Raw genomic sequence first — 17,805 nt, 5'->3', positions numbered from 1 at the left:
CAACTAGACCTCACCAAAGTTTGGCAATGCCATTATTTGGTTAGCTGGGTAGCTCATGGCTTCGTCAAGCTTTGGCATGAAAAGGAATGACACCGCAATAGAAGAAGGAACCCTATCGAAGTTGGTAACAAATAAATGCTTCACAAAATCGGTGGACGTTACCAAATTTTTGTAAGATAATCATTGGCATAATTGCACCAAACAAGTCACCTCGTCCTGACTTTCGGTTAACAACAAGCAAGAGAAGAAAAGCTTGGACCACGGGAGCACGAAATGGCACATCTACGTTTTTGTTTTGGGTCGTTCTGTACAACTACTCTACTGCAAGTAAGCAGTGGTACCAGACTTCACAGTAACACGATCGATTCCTGTGGGTTCAGTACCCGGTGGTAACTGGTAACAAGCAGTAATTCACCATTTCAACCATGCGGCCCCACCCCTCAGTGACTCCCCACTGGACCAACCAGTCAACCATGTAGCACCAGCAGCAGAGCAGGTCCGACCCAAGCAGGCGAGCTGCCGAGATCTCTCCCAGTCTCCCCTCTCCCCACTCGATTCCTGACGGAAAAAAAAAACCGGCCCCTTCCCCTCCGCCGCCCCCGTCGCCTCCCTGTCGGAATCAATCCCATCCCGATGGCCCAAGGCACCGCGCCCTCCACCGGCGGGGCCGGCGGCGGCGGCTGCACCTCGGCCCCCGCGGTCTCCACGACTCCCCCTGGCACCCCCCGCGCCTCCGCGCCGGCCGTGCCGCCGCAGCCGCCCTCCTCCGTGGCGGTCGGGTACTACTACGCGGTGGAGCTCTACTTCGACCCGGCGCTCGAGAACCAGGTGCTCAAGGCGTGGAACGCGCTGGCGCGGCGGCAGCTCGGCACCCGCCTCATCGACGCCGCCGCCCGCCCGCACCTCGCGCTGCTCCACCTCCCCGCCGCCGCGCTCCCGCCGCCCGGGACCGGCGCCGGCGGGGACCCGCTCATCCGCCTGGGTCCCTCGCTCCGGGCGCTCGCGTCCCGCCTCGACCCGCTCCCGCTCGCGCTCTCCTCGCTCGCCGCGCTCCCCGCGTCCGCATCCTCACCGAACGACAACGTGCTCTTCCTCGCGCCCACCCCCTCCGCGGCGCTGCTGGGCCTCCACGCGCAGCTCTGCGAGCTGCTGCGGAAGGACGCGGGCGTCGAGGTACCCGACGCGTTCCGGCCGGACCACTGGGTCCCGCGCTGCGCCGTCGCCGTCGACGTGCCCCGCGGCCGCATGGCCGAGGCCTTCTGCGTGCTCCGAGAGCTCAAGCTGCTCCCCGTCTCCGGGTACGGGATGGACATCGCACTGGTAGAGGTAGGGGCCGCGGTTAGGGAGCTCGTCTCCTACCCGCTCGGCGGCAGTGGTGGCGCTGGAGCCGACTGAGAGGTAAGATGCATTCAAGTAGATCTTGATCTCAGATTTGAGTTCCTGACTAGTGATCTCCTCACACGTAGTGTTTTATTTATGTTGGGTAGGGAACTTCTAAGGATCTTTGCGATTTGGCAATTGGCGTGAGTAGTTTGCAAACAACTAGGAGCTGGTAGAGATTGCTTGACGAGTTTAGAACTATTAGAGTGGGCTAATAGGGAGTAGGAGTAGCAACTCACTAATAGGTTGTTCTATCTTAGGTAAGAAAGGTACTACCAACTGCATTCATAAAAAACAACGTACCCTAAATGCATTACAAGAAAGTTTCTTCAACTCTTTCCTCATCTTTGAAGCTTCAGAATAACAAATAAGTACTGAGTTGTATAATTGTGTGTCGCTAATTTGTAGATGTTTGTCCTTCTTATAAGATCATTTGCCACTTTGCTTTTACAGATGCGTTGCCTAACTGCATAGGCTCTGAGATATTAAGGGTTTAGAATAGTTTTAAAGCCTTGAGATTAAATTGTGTATCAAAACAAGAATTTGTAAGTCTTAAGACTAAATTGTCAAGTGACTACCTAAAACCTAATTTATAGACTAATATAATTATAGTATATGGCCACCAAACAAAGTAGATTGTGCGTTATGTCCACTAATCTTGTATCTTTATATTTCAAAGTTTAGATATCAGCATGAATAAATTAGCATTCTACATATCATCCTTGTAGGTATAACATTGTATCAAGTATACTAGTAACCAACATATGTAAAGCAATGTGAAAGATGGTATTATCTTGGTCACAATTTGTTTTAAAATGTGTAGCATATTATTTTAAACTCTGGACACTATTAAACATAAAAGGTTTTGGATTTGTCAGATAAAGACAAGGGGTGCATGGGTGACTTGCAATCCTAACAGAGATCATTTTTATGCCATTTCTCTTTCCTTGTTGTAGTCTTAAATATAGCTAACAGATTTACAACACCAATTTCCCATGTGCTTTATGGACAACATTCTAGTGGCCCAAGACACATATGTTCTCTTGATAGTCTATTTTCCTAGTAGCTTGTTGTATGTGTATAGTGATGCTTATTCAATGTTCTTCATAACTGCCACTGGTATCATTAGCGTATTTTGTATTTGATCAGCACGGGCACTTTCAACCCATAATCTATTAAGCAGTTGTATTGAGATGCTCTTCACGGTTAATCTAATGCATGGCTTTTTTTCAGGTGCTGTTGTATGTTGTACAATATCTAGAACATCATGGATGGACAATCATATTTAACAAGGACGACATAGATATAATGTGGCATTTTATCGTCCAATTTGCCTTCTATGGAGGAACTGCATTTGGAAAGAAGGCTAGACCATACTGTATCCTAACACATACAGTATTTTGTTTGATCATTTCTTTAATCTTTTGGTTGATAATGTGTTTGATAATGATGTTCCTCCATTGTAGACACTTCACATAGTATTGCTTGTCCTCAAGTTTACTGTAATGAATTGTTGTTAGTCATTGTGTTCATGTGCCCTGAACCACCTTTGCTCTCTCCACACTTTCACTCCCCAGATTTGTTTTCATGACTCCCGAGTTGCATGCTCCGTGTTTGATGCCTTTTTGTAAAATATTTTTTTGGAAATGCGCTGCAGTGCTGATATTCGGCCTTGTCAGGTGACTGGTGACCCAGTTCTATATAGAATTCAAAGTTATATTTTTCTGGTAATTTGATTTATGGTGTACCAACTCTGGTAATTCGATAGTCGCAGCTTTACAAAGTGTGCTGTAGCTGTGGGTTTTTCATTGTAACTTGGCCTGTGGCCAAACGCATCGCTTATCCTTGAGTAATTTGTGATGTTGGTGAATGATTATTGCTGATAACCAGGCTGTGTTTTGACGACTGTAGCTGGGCTCAGTATAACTCACTGCTTCTATGTTTAAACCTGTTTGTTTCAGGCGATCAGGTCCAAGCTTAGCGAAGATCACCATGAACAGGCACTGATTAGAATATGGATCAGACAAATGGTCTCTGGGCAACAGTTCATTGGTAGCACAGCGAGCGCCGCTAGTTGATGGAAAAGGTCAAGATCGCGTCACCGCCATCCGCATCTTACGCCTCACGTTCAGGCCGTATTTCAGGCCCATTGTCACATCCTGCCATGTTCTGCATACCGAACTCGTGGCACTACGCACCCAACTCCATCTAGTCGGAGAATTTGGACGAAATGATGGCTCTACAAATTTCTAATTAGAACCGATTTTCAAGGATCCGGACCAAATTCACCCGTCAAAATGACCACTTGACGACTAGTTTAACGGCGCTGCCGACGCCGCGCCGGCGTCGACGCTGTCGGCCCACCGCTTGACGACCTGCAGCAGGACCTCGTTCCACGTGTCGATGGGCCCGGGCAGGCACCAGTGCACGCAGTCGTTGGGCATCCGCTCCCTCGCGCCGCCGGCGAGCGGAAACGCCCGCGTGTAGAGGCCCGGGTGCCCGTCCGGGCGCATCGCCGCCAGCCGCGTCACCTGCAGCGCCTCCACCGCCAGCCCCGCCCCGCGCGCCGTCGTGTCCGCGCCCGCCGCCGCGGCCTCCTCCACCCCGGCGCGCAGCATCTCCTCGTCCATGTACAGCGGCTCCCGCTCCCCGCGCGCGTACGGCTCGGTGCGCGCGCACGAGGTCGGGCTGTCCCATTCCCCCTCAAAGTGCGCCGGCGAGAACGTCGTCACCACGGCCAGCCGGTGGCGGGCGGGCGAGGAGGGGGCGGAGGCGACGCGGGCGATGACCTCGTGGAGCGCGTTCCGGACGGCGAGGCGGAACACGCCGAAGAAGCCCGTCTCGTTGCGGTTGGGCTCCGTGGCCGGGCAGCGGTGGCACCCGATGACGGCGCCGCGGTCGTAGAACAAGGCCGGGTTCAGGTACCACTGCCCCGCCGAGAGCACCACCACGTCGAGGCCCGGGACCTCCGCCGCCCACCGCTCGTCGGGCTGGTCGAAGTAGATCCGGTTGTGGTACAGCCCGCCCGCCGCCGGCGGCGTCTTGGGCCTCTCCGTGCCGTTCACCAGGAACGGGGACCAGAACACCGAGACCGTCGCGTTGTGCGACGGGAACGCCCAGCGCCGGAACTTGCGGAGCTCGTCGCCGTCCCCGTCCCCGCCGCCGCCTCCCGCGCCGCGCACCAGCTGGGCGGGGAACGCCGAGCTGAGCAGGCAGACCAGGGACTCGCACTGGTTCCGTGCGAGCGAGTCGCCCACGAAGGCGACGTGCCGGCCGCGCACCGCGCGCAGGAACGCCGCCGGGTCGAACGGCGGCAGCGCGCACCCGCGCGGGCGCCACCGCCAGTAGATGTACCCCGTGTCCGGGCGCCCGTGCGCCTCGCAGTTCTGCCCGGCCTTGATGGTCTCGCCGCAGCTCGACCCGTTGTACTGCGGGCCCGCCGCGGTCCGCACCCACTCCCCGTCCGAGTAGTCGCACCGCGCGGCCGAAGGCTCCGGTGATGCAGAAGCAGAAGCATTCGCCTGGTGAGATGGCGATGGGGAGGCCGTGTCGGTGGTGGGAGGAGGGGGGAGAGGGGGAGGGAGGGTGAGGAGGTAGTGGAGGAGAGCGAGGGGAATGAGAGCGTAGAGCGCGAAGGCGATGGTCCTCTTGGTGAGGAGGGAAGAGGACGTGAAATGGTGGCTAGGACAGGGAGCGGAGGCGCCCATGGCCATGGGGGTCGATCCAGGCACCATCTAGCTTATGAGTTGGGCATAGGGACAAGAAGTTAAGTGGGTTGACGATGGTTGCTGAAATGCGGAAGACTGAGAGTGTGAATTGTCCAGTTGGGACTTCTTTGGCAGAATATATGTCCATGCAGCCCGCCCACCCAGCACGGTTTGGCTCGGTCCTAGCCTGGATCGGCATGGAGAGCTCCGTGCCCGTGCTGGTCCAGCCCGGTATTGCATGCTGGGCGTGGGCCGCTACCTCAGCACGTCGAGCACCAGGAGCCCGACCCAGTTTGAATAGCTGGCCCGTTAAGGCCGTTACCCTTCATCCCATATAAAATTAAATATAAACTCTACCAGCAAGCTGTTTCCTCCCTCCCCGCTACCACTTGCCTCTCTCACCCTCTCTGCTTCCTGCCTCTCTCTCGGCTTGGAGCAAAGCTCCTCCCCTCCGCTGCCGGCGTCACTCCGCCTCTCCTCTCCTCCGCCGACAGTGCCGCTACCCCCTCCTCTCCTCCACCGCCAGCTCTGCTCCTGTCCCACTCCCATCCCACCAATCGCTGCCTCCCTCTACCGCCGGCGCCGCTTCCCTCCCACTCCCACCCCACTGAGCCGCCACCTCCCTCTACTGCCAATGCCGCTACCTCCTCTTCTCCTCCACCGTTGGCTCCGCTCCTCTCCCACTCCCACCCTATCGAGCCGTCGCCTCCCTCACTCGCGGAGGTGAGCTGCCGAGCCTAGAGACCGGCCAAAAGGCGTTAGCGGAACCACCTCCCTCTGCCCCTCCCAGTGGCCGGCACGGCGGCGCACTCCCTTTTGCGGCTGCGACGGTGAGCAAGCAAGTAATGGCGACTGGCGAGTACCTGGTGGAGGTGACAGTGGCGGCGCGCAGGAGCAGGCAAGTGGTGGCGTGCAGAGGGCGACTTGTTGAGCAGGAGGTGACGGCGGCGGCACGAATAGGCGGCTTGTCCAGCTGGAGGAGACGATGGCCGCAGTAACGCACAGGGAGCAGGCTGTGAGGGCTCGTCGTGCCTCGCAGTGGTCCGAAACCAGCCGTGTTGCCGGGCAAGGCCGCCCGTTTGGACATCTATATTTGGCACCAGCACAATCACATGTACTATTGTACTGTTTTTTTTTGTTGGGTCGGGGGGGAGGGGGGGAGGGGGGGGAGGCAAAGCAAGCTCTCTCTCCTTCTGTCCCCGTAGTAATATTCTAATTCGTAGAGTTGTAAGCGAAACTTGCTATTAGATCGCTGATACAGTGCAATCCAAATTTGATGGGGATTCTCGTTCATCCGAGTTCTCAAACGAAACATGCCATCAGATTGTGGATCCAATCTAGTCCATGTTTTGAAGGAGGAAGAGAATGCAACTTATAGTCAGTCTGCATAGACCTTCTCAGTCTAAACTAAAGAACTTTCTTTGTTACGCTTTTGGCCAGCTTGCTGCTTGCACATGAGTTGGCAACGGCATGAGCTCTCGTTTCAAGTTTCGACTCGCTCTCTCCCATGCTACTACACCATCTCTAGACTCTGGTAATTTGGCAATTGCCCTTTTGTTGCTCTGAGTCTCTAACCCAATGTGTTCAAGAGACTTGGCGGCCTGCACGGCTGCACTGCACGCAGCACGCCTGTGCCACAATAGTTGGTGGGCGGTGTCAAACTGTCTGAGATTTTTCTGGCCCCGTTGTCCAAACTATAAATATTAACTGAAATGCATATTGCTAAGGTGGGAAAAAATATTGAGTAATGGTACTCATTTATATAAAACAAATTTCATTTTTATATTAGCTGTTGCGTTACTTATTACGTAGTTAAAATTCTAGTCTTACAGTTCTTAACACCCCACTCTCGATTCTTGGCTATGCGGCTGTGCCACTGCTTCTGGAAGAAACACCCTAGTGCGGTCGAAAACTCATAAGTTTTTGTGGAAACACTCTAGTCCCAAAGCTTATGAATAGCACGGCCAAGAACAAATTCAGGTACTGAAGTTCGGTGCTGACACGAACTTAAGAACTGATAGCACTCTTGGCTGGCTCGATCATCAATTGGTGGGAGACGGATGCACTGAACTGGAAGTAGGTAACCTCAGGCTAGCAAGTTCACCAACTTCAGCTTAAATTGTGTAAGGGCCGAATACCGGAATGATAGTTAACAGTCTGCTGTAGTACTGATGAAGATTGAATTGAACATGGAGTTGTAGCTTGTAATAACCATGGCCTCCAACCTGAAAAAGGGGATGCAAATCTCTTTTGCTGGCAGCTTGAAGCTTCATTCTTTGCTGGGCTTCGAGCATGTCGTAACATTCTTTGTAAAATAAAAGTTCCCCACTCCGGTTGCTGCAAGGCCGCAAGTTAGGCCCCCTTTGTCACGGCTTAGGATAAATGGACTTCAGCTACAGTAACGCACATTATTTAGTATTGTGCGTTACTGCAGCACGAAGTCCGAACGGATACCGAGACCTTAAAATTAAAATGAATTGTGAAGGAGGTGAAACCGGTGAAGAAAAAAAAATATCTCCTCACAGCTTCAGCTCCGCTGCTACAGTAACATCACAGTACTGTTACAGTTGCGAAGCCAAAACCCCTCTAAATCATGCCAAACTAGCTTGTTACGACAAAGGGAAGCTTGGAGAGGTCAGAGGTAGGAGTACTGCTCTCTACACGCACCGGCGAGGTGCTGCCTAAACAGGCGATCGAGAGACGATTCCTCCGTCCTCCCTCCCTCGTGATCGATGCCAGCTGCCTCTCCCATTTCCTGATTTCCTTCTGTTATAATCCCACCGGTTTGACCCATCCGTACTGTAATATGGGAAGATCCGCACCGGACGGCGGGTTCGCGGCTCCAGGCCGTTTAGGGAGGATGAGTATGTGACACGTCGCCCCGGTTCCCGTGGGATACCTGCGGACTCCGAGAGAATCACGGTGCCATCCTAAGGGAAGTTAGGTAGGTAGATCTCTAGTGCAGACAAAAAATGCTCCAAGAGTTCTCTTAAAATGTACGCATTTTCTAATTTCAGATTCGATCATTCCTACCAGTGTAATACAACGATCAACGAGCGCGGAAAGAACTGCATAACCACTCACACTGTTAGTGCAACCCCAAAACAACATCAGCTCGTTTTACCGAGGGCATTCCGGCGAAAGAACTGCTCCAAAACCTAGTTAAAACAGATTCCTGTGAATTTGAGCCCAACTCTCCGTCCTAGTTTAAAGGCCCTTCGATCATCCCTCGTGGTAAAAGTAAAACTGGGTTCACGGCGCCGAGGACTCGGCGTCGGCGTCGGCATCGGCGGCGTCGGCCCAGCGCTTGACGACCTGCAGCAGGATCTCGTTCCACGCGTCGATGGGCCCGGGCAGGCACCAGTGCACGCAGTCGTTGGGCACGCGCTCCCTCGCGCCGCCGGCGAACGGGAACGGGTGCATGTACGCGCCCGGGTGCCCGTCCGCGCGCAGCGCCGCCATCCGCGTCACCTGCACCGCCTCCACCGTCACGCCTGCCCCGCGCGCCCTGGCGTTCGCGCCCGCCGCCGCGGCCTCCTCCACCTCGGCGCGCAGCATCTCGCCGTCCATGTACTCCACCCCCCGCTCCGTCGGCGCGTACGGCTCCGTGCGCGCGCACGCCGTCGGGCTGTCCCACTCCCCCTCGAAGTGCGCCGGCGAGAACGTCGTCACCACCGCCAGCTTCGGCCGGCGGCGTTCCCGTTGCTGCTGCTGCTGGGCCCTGGCGCCGCGGAGGACGACCTCGCGGAGCGCGCCGCGGACGGCGAGGCGGAACGCGCCGAAGAAGCCCGTCTCCGTGCGGTTGGGCTCCGGGCAGTGGTGGCACCCGACCACGGCGCCGCGGTCGTAGAACATGGCCGAGTGAAGGAACCAGTGCCCCGCGGAGAGCACCACCACGTCGATGCCGGGGAGCTCCGCCGCCCAACGCTCGTCGGGCTGGTCCAGGTACAGCCGGTTGTGCTCCACCCCCGCCGCTCCCGACTTGGCCTTCTCCGTGCCGTTCACCAGGAACGGCGACCAGAACACCGACACCGTGGCGTCGTGGGACGGGAACGCCCAGCGCCGGAACTTGCGGAGCTCGTCGCCGTCGCCGTCCCCGTCGCCGCCGCCCGCGCCGCGCACCAGCTGGGCCGGGAACGCGGAGGTGAGCAGGCAGACGAGGGACTCGCACTGGTTCCGCGCCAGGGAGTCGCCCACGAAGGCGACGTGGCGGCCGCGGACGAGGCGCAGGAACTCGGCCGGGTCGAAGGGCGGGAGCGCGCACCCGCGCGGGCGCCACCGCCAGCGGAGGTACCCCGTGTCCGGCCGCCCGTGAGCCTCGCAGTTCTGCCGGGCCTTGATCGTCTCGCCGCAGCTCGTCCCGTTGTACAGCGGCGCCGCCGCGCTCCGCACCCACGCCCCATCCGAGTAGTCGCACCGCGGCGCCGCACGCGTCCTTTTGGCGCCCGCGGCCGCCTTCTCGGTAACCGCGGCGGCTTTGGGCCCCTGCGGCGGCGATGGGGAGGTGGCGGCGGCGGAGGTGGTCTGATGGGCAGGAGGAGGGAGGGAGATGAGGTAGTGGAGGAGGGCGAGGGGGATGAGGGCGTAGAGCGCGAAGGTGATGATCCGCTTGGCGAGGAGGGGTTGCGGGAGGGACGAGCTGCTGAGATGGTGGCGGGGAGTGGAGGCGCCCATGGGACGGGATCGAGGGAGGATGGATCCAGCTCCAGCTGGGGTGAGGGTGACGAGAGTTTTGTTGGGCTGATCCGCTGATGGCTGTAATGGGGAAGTAGCGCTGTTTCAGTCAGAGTCAGAGCCGAGCGCCGGCGATTTATTGCAACTAATTGCGGTTTAACATGGGAACAGAGTAGAGTGTGCAAATGGGTGGTGGTTAAGATCAAATGGGCAATTAGCCAACAGATTCGCTGACTGTTATAGGTTTGTGTAATTAGCATGTGCGATTAGTCGTCGTGTTGCCAATGGTCTAATAGGTTGCTCATTATGCATGAGCAGGATGAAAACAAGAATGCAGGAGATCTAGATCGTTCGTTACTTTGTTCCAATGTAGTACTAGTGAACTGTGTGACAAAATATGCGGGAGATACAGCAATACTGCGTCATAACATTGTGATGCCTATCGACGAGCATCTACGAGGATTTAGCGAAGATTAAACCAGAGACATAGGTTCATACGTACAACAACAAATGCTTCACATTATTTGCATTAGAGCTCACCGACAGCTATGTATAGCCATAAAGAAATCATTGGGAATTTAAATTGTCTATGGTAACAGCAACTTAGCAGCTAATAGTGATGCGGTGTATGTACATGGCACTCAACCGAGTACGTCGTCTTAGGCCTGATTTGGATACTAAGTTAAACTTTAGCTCATGTAACATTAGATGTTTGATATTAATTAAAAGTATTAAATATAAATTAATTATAAAACTAATTGCACAGATGGAGGCTAATTCGCGAGATGAATCAATTAAGCCTAATTAGTCCATGCTTTGACAATGTGGTGCTACAATAACAATTTACTAATGATGGAGTAATTAGGCTTAATAGATTCGTCTCGCGAATTAGCCCAGGACTTCTGCAATTAGTTTTATAATTAGCTCATGTTTAGTCCTTTTAATTAGCATCCGAACATTTGATGTGACAAGGGGTAAATTTTAGCCCGAGGATCCAAACTCGCCCTTAGACAACAGTACGTATGCAACAACAAGATATTAATCGACAGTTACCATACATCAACGTATAGTATGATTTATTTGTTTGGACATCGACTCATAGTGTGAGAATGCCTTTTAATCCAGAAGAGAAATTATTGTACACTTGTACTGTTGGTTAGAACCACTCGAACTCTCATGTGTTTGATTTGAGACAGTGTTTTCTCTGGTGCTATACAGAGGTTAAAAGCGATGAGCTGATAAACGGGCATATGTGCAGGTGCAGCGGTTGAGATCCTCTGCACTTCCGCAGTCAGGGTGCGGTGACTTTGTCAAAGCCTCAAAGGGCAAAGGCACAAAACCAATGAACACGAAAAATGAACAAGAAAAATAAGGGTATATAAGCTAGATTATAGTTCAAAGCTAACTTATTTCAGATTATTTAATACGACTAAGAGGACCCACTGACAACTGCAAACCATTGTGCCGCGCCGGTCTCTCCTGAATAAGAGCTGGAGACGTGCAGAATCGTGCGCGTGCGGCGTGTCCGGGAGCGTCGTGGCCCGCGCTTCTGTGCAAAACTTTTTTTTTTGAGTAACTTGTGTGCAAAAGTTGATCGACCGGTCGCACGTTCTTCCGCCGCACCGACCGCTGCGTGCCCGTCCGGCGCACCGACAGCCGCACGTCCTTCTCCTCTTTGTGGTGGTGGTGGTAAATCAGAGAGACCGACCAGCTTCTGCATTCGCATCTGTCGCCGTAGACCGGGCCAAACTTGGGCCGGGCATGACGGTTTTGTAGTGGCATTGCGTGCGGCCCTCGTATCAGCATGGCCCGCATAACGACCCACTTACTCTCGCGCTCTTCGCCCCCGTTACATAAACCGGGCCCACTCGTTCTTTGCCTCAAACAGAATTCCGAAACCCTGGCTCACTTTCGGCAGCACACTTGACCCGGGCCCGCTCGTCATCGACACCTTTCCCCAACTTGCTCAACCCCTCCTTCGGCTCTCCGCTCTCCTCCCCACGTTTCCACCGGAGCCGCACCCGCACCCACCGCGATCTCCTCTCCTCCGAATCCGCCGGCCGCCGCCGAGCCCCGCCTCCTCCACGACCCGCTGCTCCTCCGGTAAGCCCCCTCGCTGCCATCCCACGACCCCATCTCCCGTGTGTTTTGGTGCATCCTCACGTCACTAGCGAAATCTGCTCACTGCACAGCTCCCCGGCCCCGCGCGGCACATCGCGCGAGATGCAATCTGCCGCGAGGCTGCTCGCCCTGGCCTCCCCTCGCCGCCTCCCGCCGCGCAGCCCGCGCGCCCACCTCCTCCCGCGCGGCCTCTGCTCCGCGCCGCCCGGACAGCCGGATCCGCGCCACGACCCAGGCCCCGGCCCGGACCCGGACCCGCAGCTCGTCGGCGCGCTCTGCCGCGTCCTGAGCGACTTCCGCGGGCCGCGGCACGACCTCCGAGCCGCGCTCCAAGGCCTCGCGCCCCGCCTCACCCCCGCGGCGGCGGCCGCCGTCCTCCGCCGCTGCCGCAACCTGCCCGTGCCCTCGCTCCGGTTCTTCCTCTTCGCCGCCGCGGCGCCGGGCTTCGTCCACCTCCCGGACTCGCTCCTCGTCCTCGCCGGCTCGCTCGCGGGCGCGCGGCTCTTCCCGCTGCTGCGCTCCCTGCTCTCCGACCTCCCGCGCTCCGCGCTCTCGCGGGACCTCTTCCCGCTGCTGTTCCGCGCGTACGCACGTGCCGGCCTCCCCGACGACGCCACCCGGGCTTTCTCTTCCATGGAGGGTTTCGGGTTCCCGCCAACAGCCGCCGATCTCCACTCGCTGCTCTTTGCGTTGTCGCATAATGGCTTGGTAGAGCATGCCGAGGCCTTCTTTAGGGATTCAGCGACACAGTTCGGTCTCTCGGCAAAAGCCTACACCATCCTCATCTCTGGCTGGGCTGTTGTCATGAAGCCAGAGAATGCCAGGAAGTTGTTTGATGAAATGATTGAGAGAGGCATCAAGCCTGATGTACCCGCGTATAACGCGTTGATTGATGCCTTGTGCCGAGGAGGGGATGCTGCGCTTGCACATGAGCAGCTAAAAGATATGCAGCGCAGCCATGGGCTTGTCCCTGATGCCGCCACTTATGGCCCATTCCTTCGTTCTGCATGTGCAGCAAAGGATGCTCGTGCTGCTCTTCGTGTGCTAGATAGGATGCATATGCACAACCTGACACCAAATGTATTCACGTATAATGCTGTCATCCGGTTACTCTGCGAGTTGGGAGAGGTTGATGAGGCTTATAATATCCTGAATGAGATGGCAAACAATGGGGAAATGCCTGATATTTGGAGCTACAACACTCTTCTTAATGCACATTGCAAGCTGAAAGAAGTGAACAAGGCGTTACGTCTTATTTCAAGGATGGATAAAGAGTCATGTCTGCCTGACCGGCATTCTTACAACATGATTCTGAAGATGTTGGTTTCTGTAGGAAGAGTTGATAGGGCAATTGAGGTTTGGGATGGAATGGAAAAACGTGGTTTCCATCCAGGGGCAGCAACTTACGCTGTCATGATTCATGGGCTATCTTGCAAGAAGGATAGAGCAGAGGAGGCCTGCAGCTACTTTTTGAGGATGGTGGATGAGGGTATCCCGCCTTACCAGGCTACTTGTCAGGTGCTGAGGGATAGGCTGCTCAGGATTGGGTTGCGAGATGATCTTGAGATGCTCACTGATAGGATGCGACGGAGCACTTCCTGCACAATACAAGATATGGCAAGTATCATGTGCAGTAGGAAGGCAGAGGAAACTAGAAATCTGAATAGTGACCATGCATTCTCTGCTATTGACCTTCATGAGTGCCAGTGGAGGGAGCAATGGAAAATGGTCGACTGAAAGTAACAGTGCAGGGCTTGCTTATGTGTCTACTTCCTTCCAAATTTGTTTCCTGGTTCCCTTCCTGGTGTATAAGTTAGGTAATAAAATTCATACAATACAATCCCAGTGATCCCATTGATGAGTGGCCCTCATAACTTGGCTCTGCAGTTTCCTGCTGGGTATTTTCTAGAGCACATTTATGTTTTCCTTCCCATGGTTTTTGACTTTTCTTACACACTTGTCCGTTAGGATGCATGAATGCTTTCATCATTACAACTATTCTGTATTCCCTAAAGTGTTACATATTTGATCAATTTGGAATTTTCCAACCTGTCTTATAAGTTACAACTGGATATGCATTTCATTATTTTCAGTCATTATACATTTGCTGGTATGAAACTGGAAAGCAATGAGCTATCCTAATGCTATGTAACACCAGCCTGAGCTTATTTTGATTTATATGCAGTTCTGTTGCAGTATATTGTTGTTTGTTCACCCATTTTCTGAACCTTGATCTTGCAGACTAACATGGATTCAGAGCCCTCATCGCAGAACCCAACAGATATGACTGCTTTTGTAAGTTCTGATTCTGTATGCTGTTACACATTGTAAGATCTGTTAGCATGCATTATTTATAGATAGTTTTACTGTTTTCTGGCACAGTAGTAAGATAAAACATAAGAATAGTACCTCTTAAACAAAGGTTGGAGATGTTTTATTCAGCACACAAGATGTAATGCTTCTTGTAACATGTAGTGGCAATGCAGTTTGGACCAGTTAGATAAGAAAATGAAGCACCATTGAATTATTGAAGCCAGAGAATATGATATTTGAGTTGATTTTCTGGTTTTCTATTGCTGGTTTGAGGAATCTGTAATAGCTGATTGCAAGCTTTCCATTTCAGGTGCAAAACCTCCTTGGGCAGATGGTGAGTGCCTTCGGATATGTTTTTATTAACCATCTCCTCCAAATAATTTACCACCATTTCCCACTCACTTGAACCTTGACTATTGCAGCAAACAAGGTTTGAGTCGATGTCGCAGAACATTGTGTCAAAAAATATCCTTATCTGCAATCATTTCATTGTTTTCATTCTGTTCATCTTTTCAAAGAAAATATGAAAAACAGAGCTATGCCATTATAGTTTTTTTTACCAGTACCGATATTATTTGCTTTCTGAATAGTAATATCTGATGCCATATCTTCTATGATGCCGTTATTACCGGTGAGATATTATTGCTTTCTGAATAGTTATGTCTGATGCCATTATGCGTTTCTGATGCTGATATATATAGGAAAACTTTATCGCACATTTCTTTTTTTGGGCATGTTTATGCAAGCTTGTAGCGTTATATAACTATTCAATGTGAAATATAAACAAACCACCTATAAATATATATAAATATGCCATTACCCATACAATATACTTGTTGGAACTCAGAAAATCTGCTTTGCCATAAGCAACCTCAATAACTAGTTTTAATTGATATTTTTATTCTTTTAAACTCCCTTCGCTTAGTTATTGTTTTCTTGGAGCACAAAAATGCTTGATAGAAAATAAGGAATGTGGTGGTTGTATTTTGGTTAAGCTATTCTTAGGTTAATCTTGTCCTGGCATATTAAAGAATAAAGCAAAAGTCTGGGGCATGCGAAGCACCTTTCTTACAAGAGTAAAATTGTGTGATTATTTTGCATAGCTATGTGCAGAACTGAAACTTGCCGTTACAATAGAAGTAAAAGACCACTTTTGCTGGTATAACTGTCCCAGCTTTATTTATGAAACTGTGTGGTGACCATTGTTCACTTACACTCAGCGTGTTCAAGAGAAACTGAAATATGGTTAAATGAAGCTATTATTAAGGATTTAAGGCATCACTGATATATTCTTGTAGTAATCTCGAATTATAGAAAATGCACCAAGATTCCATGATTGTTACTTCATCACACTATCACAGTAAGATCAGATCGTACCATTTTCACCATTTTACTTGTTGATAATTTGAATCGATTCTTTGTGATCTTGACGATGGGAATGATAGAAGTTACTGTAAATCTATTTTTGTGTGAGCTATATCTACACGCGTTGTTTTCTTTAAACTACATTGCACTAGATGAGATGGGAACCAAGATCGACGAGCTGGAGCAGAGCATCAATGATCTCAAAGCTGAGATGGGCACTGAGATGCCTACCAAGAAGCCTGAGGAGGCAAAGCCTGCTGACTCTGCATAACTTGGCTGTGAGCCAGAGATTGGCGAGCAAAAATTTGGAGCCTTTGTGGCAAATTTTAGAGTTATGTGTATGTCATTGTCTTCCATGGACCATCTCCATTGCGTGAGTTGTCTGTCAGCTATGTAGACTGGAGATATCTTGTTAATACTGCATCCTTAGTTTGGGCTCTCAGCTCTTCAGACATTTGTGATTTGTGCAAGTTGCTATTTGTTTGGCTGTTCTAAGCTGTGATGGCAAAGGTGATGTGCGAATGCGACATGTCACATGTGTCCCGTTTTACATTTTTCATGCTAGGTGATGCTGTTGCTTAATCCCTGTGAGTTACTACAGTTCTTGATTTCCTGATAACACAGGCTGCTGTCTGTTTTTTTCCCAATTCGATATATCTTCGTGCCTTCGAATATCTAACAAAGGAAACCTATCAACGTGCGACTCTTTTATTATTATTGATCGTACACTAACATTCTGTATAGAAACGACGATGGCTCTGTTTTCGTTGCTCGGTCTGGTTTTCTGGCAGAATTGGCGTTGCGCTGAAGGAAGAAATATACCCGTAGGGTAACGGGTTAAACATTGGGTTCCAGATGAAAGAACATTATGGTAGCGGTGATGGAATAAACGATGATACAAAGTTAGGCCTCTGGATTCTGGTGGTAGATACAGTTCACTTTTCGATCATCTGCCTCGTATAAAAAAATTCTCGGCTGCCTACAAATACAGCACGAGCAGATCGGATCCAGCGTACAGATACAGAATCTACACTACACCATGTTCTCCGCGGCGTTGCCGTTGCCCTGGCCTGCCGTTACCGTCGCCCTGCAGAGCGGGCAGGTGTTCTTCTTGCGGAACCACTTGGCGACGCAGGGCTTGTGGAACATGTGGGCGCAGCCCGGGAGGACGCTGCAGGCATCGCCGGCCTCGTAGGGCGTCACGCAGATGGCGCACGAGTCCCTGTCCCTCTCGTCGTCGTCGACGTCCTCCTCCCCAGGTCCAGGCGGTAGCTCCCGGTACGCCACGTCCGGGATGCTCACCAGCAGCTCCTCGATGGACGGCGGCGGCGGCTCGCCGTTGTTCCCGCGCCCTAACCGGACCTGCACGTTTTTGATCGCGATGTAGACAGCGACGAGGAGCGTGATGAGGGCTGCCACCGCCACGAGGATGGCGAGCAGGCCCCAGTCGAGCCCGTCGCAGAAGTCTTCCCAGTCCATCGTGATGGTTGATGGCCGCAGGTCGCTGGGATCGTTCGTCAGATTGGTTGCTGGATACGTTTCGTGGATAGGACGGCGGCGGCGTTGGTTTATGTTAGCGGTGGCGCACACGTGCGGTCTTCTATTCGGACTCCGATCCCTCGGCGATTCCGATTCAGCCAGCACGCAGAGCGAAAACGCCAAACGAACTCGGAATCCATTATGATCGAAGTGATCGGTGCCATCGCTAGCCCAGAGGACGGCGCGATTTGCCTGAGCCCGTTTGAGGATGGCGATCGGTGCAACATCATACCAGTTTGCCGCCACGAGTTCCACAGGGGCTGCATTGCCGATTGGTTAATGGCGTAACAACAAATCAACAATGTTCTGCTCCTAACGCGCGCCACCGTTGCATCCGGTCATCCGGATCCCGTGGCAAATGCAGTACAGAGTTTCTTGATGGCTACTACCAAGTCATCTTGCTGGGCCGCTAGTGTACCATATGCATTTATCAATTTGTTTTCGAATCACACAGTAAAGACACAAACACGTAAGCACACTCGTCCCTATGAACATAAGCACGCAACCCTAGCTATGAGCACATCCGAAAAGACTAGCCGGCAAATTCTCGAAATTGACGAAGTCACCACTGGCATCTTGCTGTCGATGGGCACGTCGACTAGCACTGAAAGAATAGCGCCGGTTAAATCTAAAATAAATTCAAGAAAATATAAACACAAGTGTCTAGTCGAGGACTCAGGTTCCACCATAAAAAATCTTACTAGCT

General features: G+C 52.5%; 4 protein-coding genes across 4 annotated transcripts; 2 read left to right on the top strand and 2 right to left on the bottom strand.

Annotated features, from left to right (window-relative positions):
* Window positions 1-372: 372 nt before the first annotated feature.
* On the top strand, window positions 373-2,941 carry LOC117846392 (uncharacterized). The gene is made up of 2 exons (XM_034727547.2): window positions 373-1,398; window positions 2,614-2,941. The coding sequence occupies exon 1, from the start codon at window positions 634-636 to the stop codon at window positions 1,393-1,395; it is 762 nt and encodes a 253-aa protein (XP_034583438.1). The 5' UTR covers window positions 373-633; the 3' UTR covers window positions 1,396-1,398; window positions 2,614-2,941.
* A 470-nt stretch (window positions 2,942-3,411) lies between these two features.
* LOC117846391 (xyloglucan O-acetyltransferase 1) lies at window positions 3,412-5,328 on the bottom strand. The gene has a single exon (XM_034727546.2). The coding sequence runs from the start codon at window positions 5,112-5,114 to the stop codon at window positions 3,693-3,695; it is 1,422 nt and encodes a 473-aa protein (XP_034583437.1). The 5' UTR covers window positions 5,115-5,328; the 3' UTR covers window positions 3,412-3,692.
* Window positions 5,329-8,071: 2,743 nt separating this feature from the next.
* On the bottom strand, window positions 8,072-9,986 carry LOC117842999 (xyloglucan O-acetyltransferase 2). The gene has a single exon (XM_034723547.2). It carries the CDS (start codon window positions 9,759-9,761, stop codon window positions 8,340-8,342), a length of 1,422 nt encoding a protein of 473 aa, XP_034579438.1. The 5' UTR covers window positions 9,762-9,986; the 3' UTR covers window positions 8,072-8,339.
* A 1,983-nt stretch (window positions 9,987-11,969) lies between these two features.
* LOC117844817 (pentatricopeptide repeat-containing protein At5g15010, mitochondrial) lies at window positions 11,970-16,055 on the top strand. The gene is made up of 5 exons (XM_034725610.2): window positions 11,970-13,115; window positions 14,124-14,177; window positions 14,506-14,529; window positions 14,618-14,660; window positions 15,710-16,055. Exons 1-5 carry the CDS (start codon window positions 11,985-11,987, stop codon window positions 15,829-15,831), a joined length of 1,374 nt encoding a protein of 457 aa, XP_034581501.1. The 5' UTR covers window positions 11,970-11,984; the 3' UTR covers window positions 15,832-16,055.
* The last annotated feature ends 1,750 nt before the right edge of the window (window positions 16,056-17,805 follow it).

Source organism: Setaria viridis, chromosome 2 (assembly GCF_005286985.2).
Source record: "Setaria viridis chromosome 2, Setaria_viridis_v4.0, whole genome shotgun sequence".
Taxonomy (NCBI): Eukaryota; Viridiplantae; Streptophyta; class Magnoliopsida; order Poales; family Poaceae; genus Setaria; species Setaria viridis.
This window is presented reverse-complemented; position numbering and strand designations above follow the sequence as displayed.

Excerpts from the sequence above, each read along its gene's own strand:
- LOC117846392 (XM_034727547.2), top strand. The coding sequence starts at position 634 with ATGGCCCAAGGCACCGCGCCCTCCACCGGCGGGGCCGGCGGCGGCGGC.
- LOC117842999 (XM_034723547.2), bottom strand. The coding sequence starts at position 9,761 with ATGGGCGCCTCCACTCCCCGCCACCATCTCAGCAGCTCGTCCCTCCCG.
- LOC117846391 (XM_034727546.2), bottom strand. The coding sequence starts at position 5,114 with ATGGTGCCTGGATCGACCCCCATGGCCATGGGCGCCTCCGCTCCCTGT.
- LOC117844817 (XM_034725610.2), top strand. The coding sequence starts at position 11,985 with ATGCAATCTGCCGCGAGGCTGCTCGCCCTGGCCTCCCCTCGCCGCCTC. Across the intron at positions 13,116-14,123 it reads CACATTGCAAGCTGAAAGAA|ACTAACATGGATTCAGAGCC; the intron begins GTGAACAAGGCG and ends TTGATCTTGCAG. Across the intron at positions 14,530-14,617 it reads AAAACCTCCTTGGGCAGATG|CAAACAAGGTTTGAGTCGAT; the intron begins GTGAGTGCCTTC and ends TGACTATTGCAG.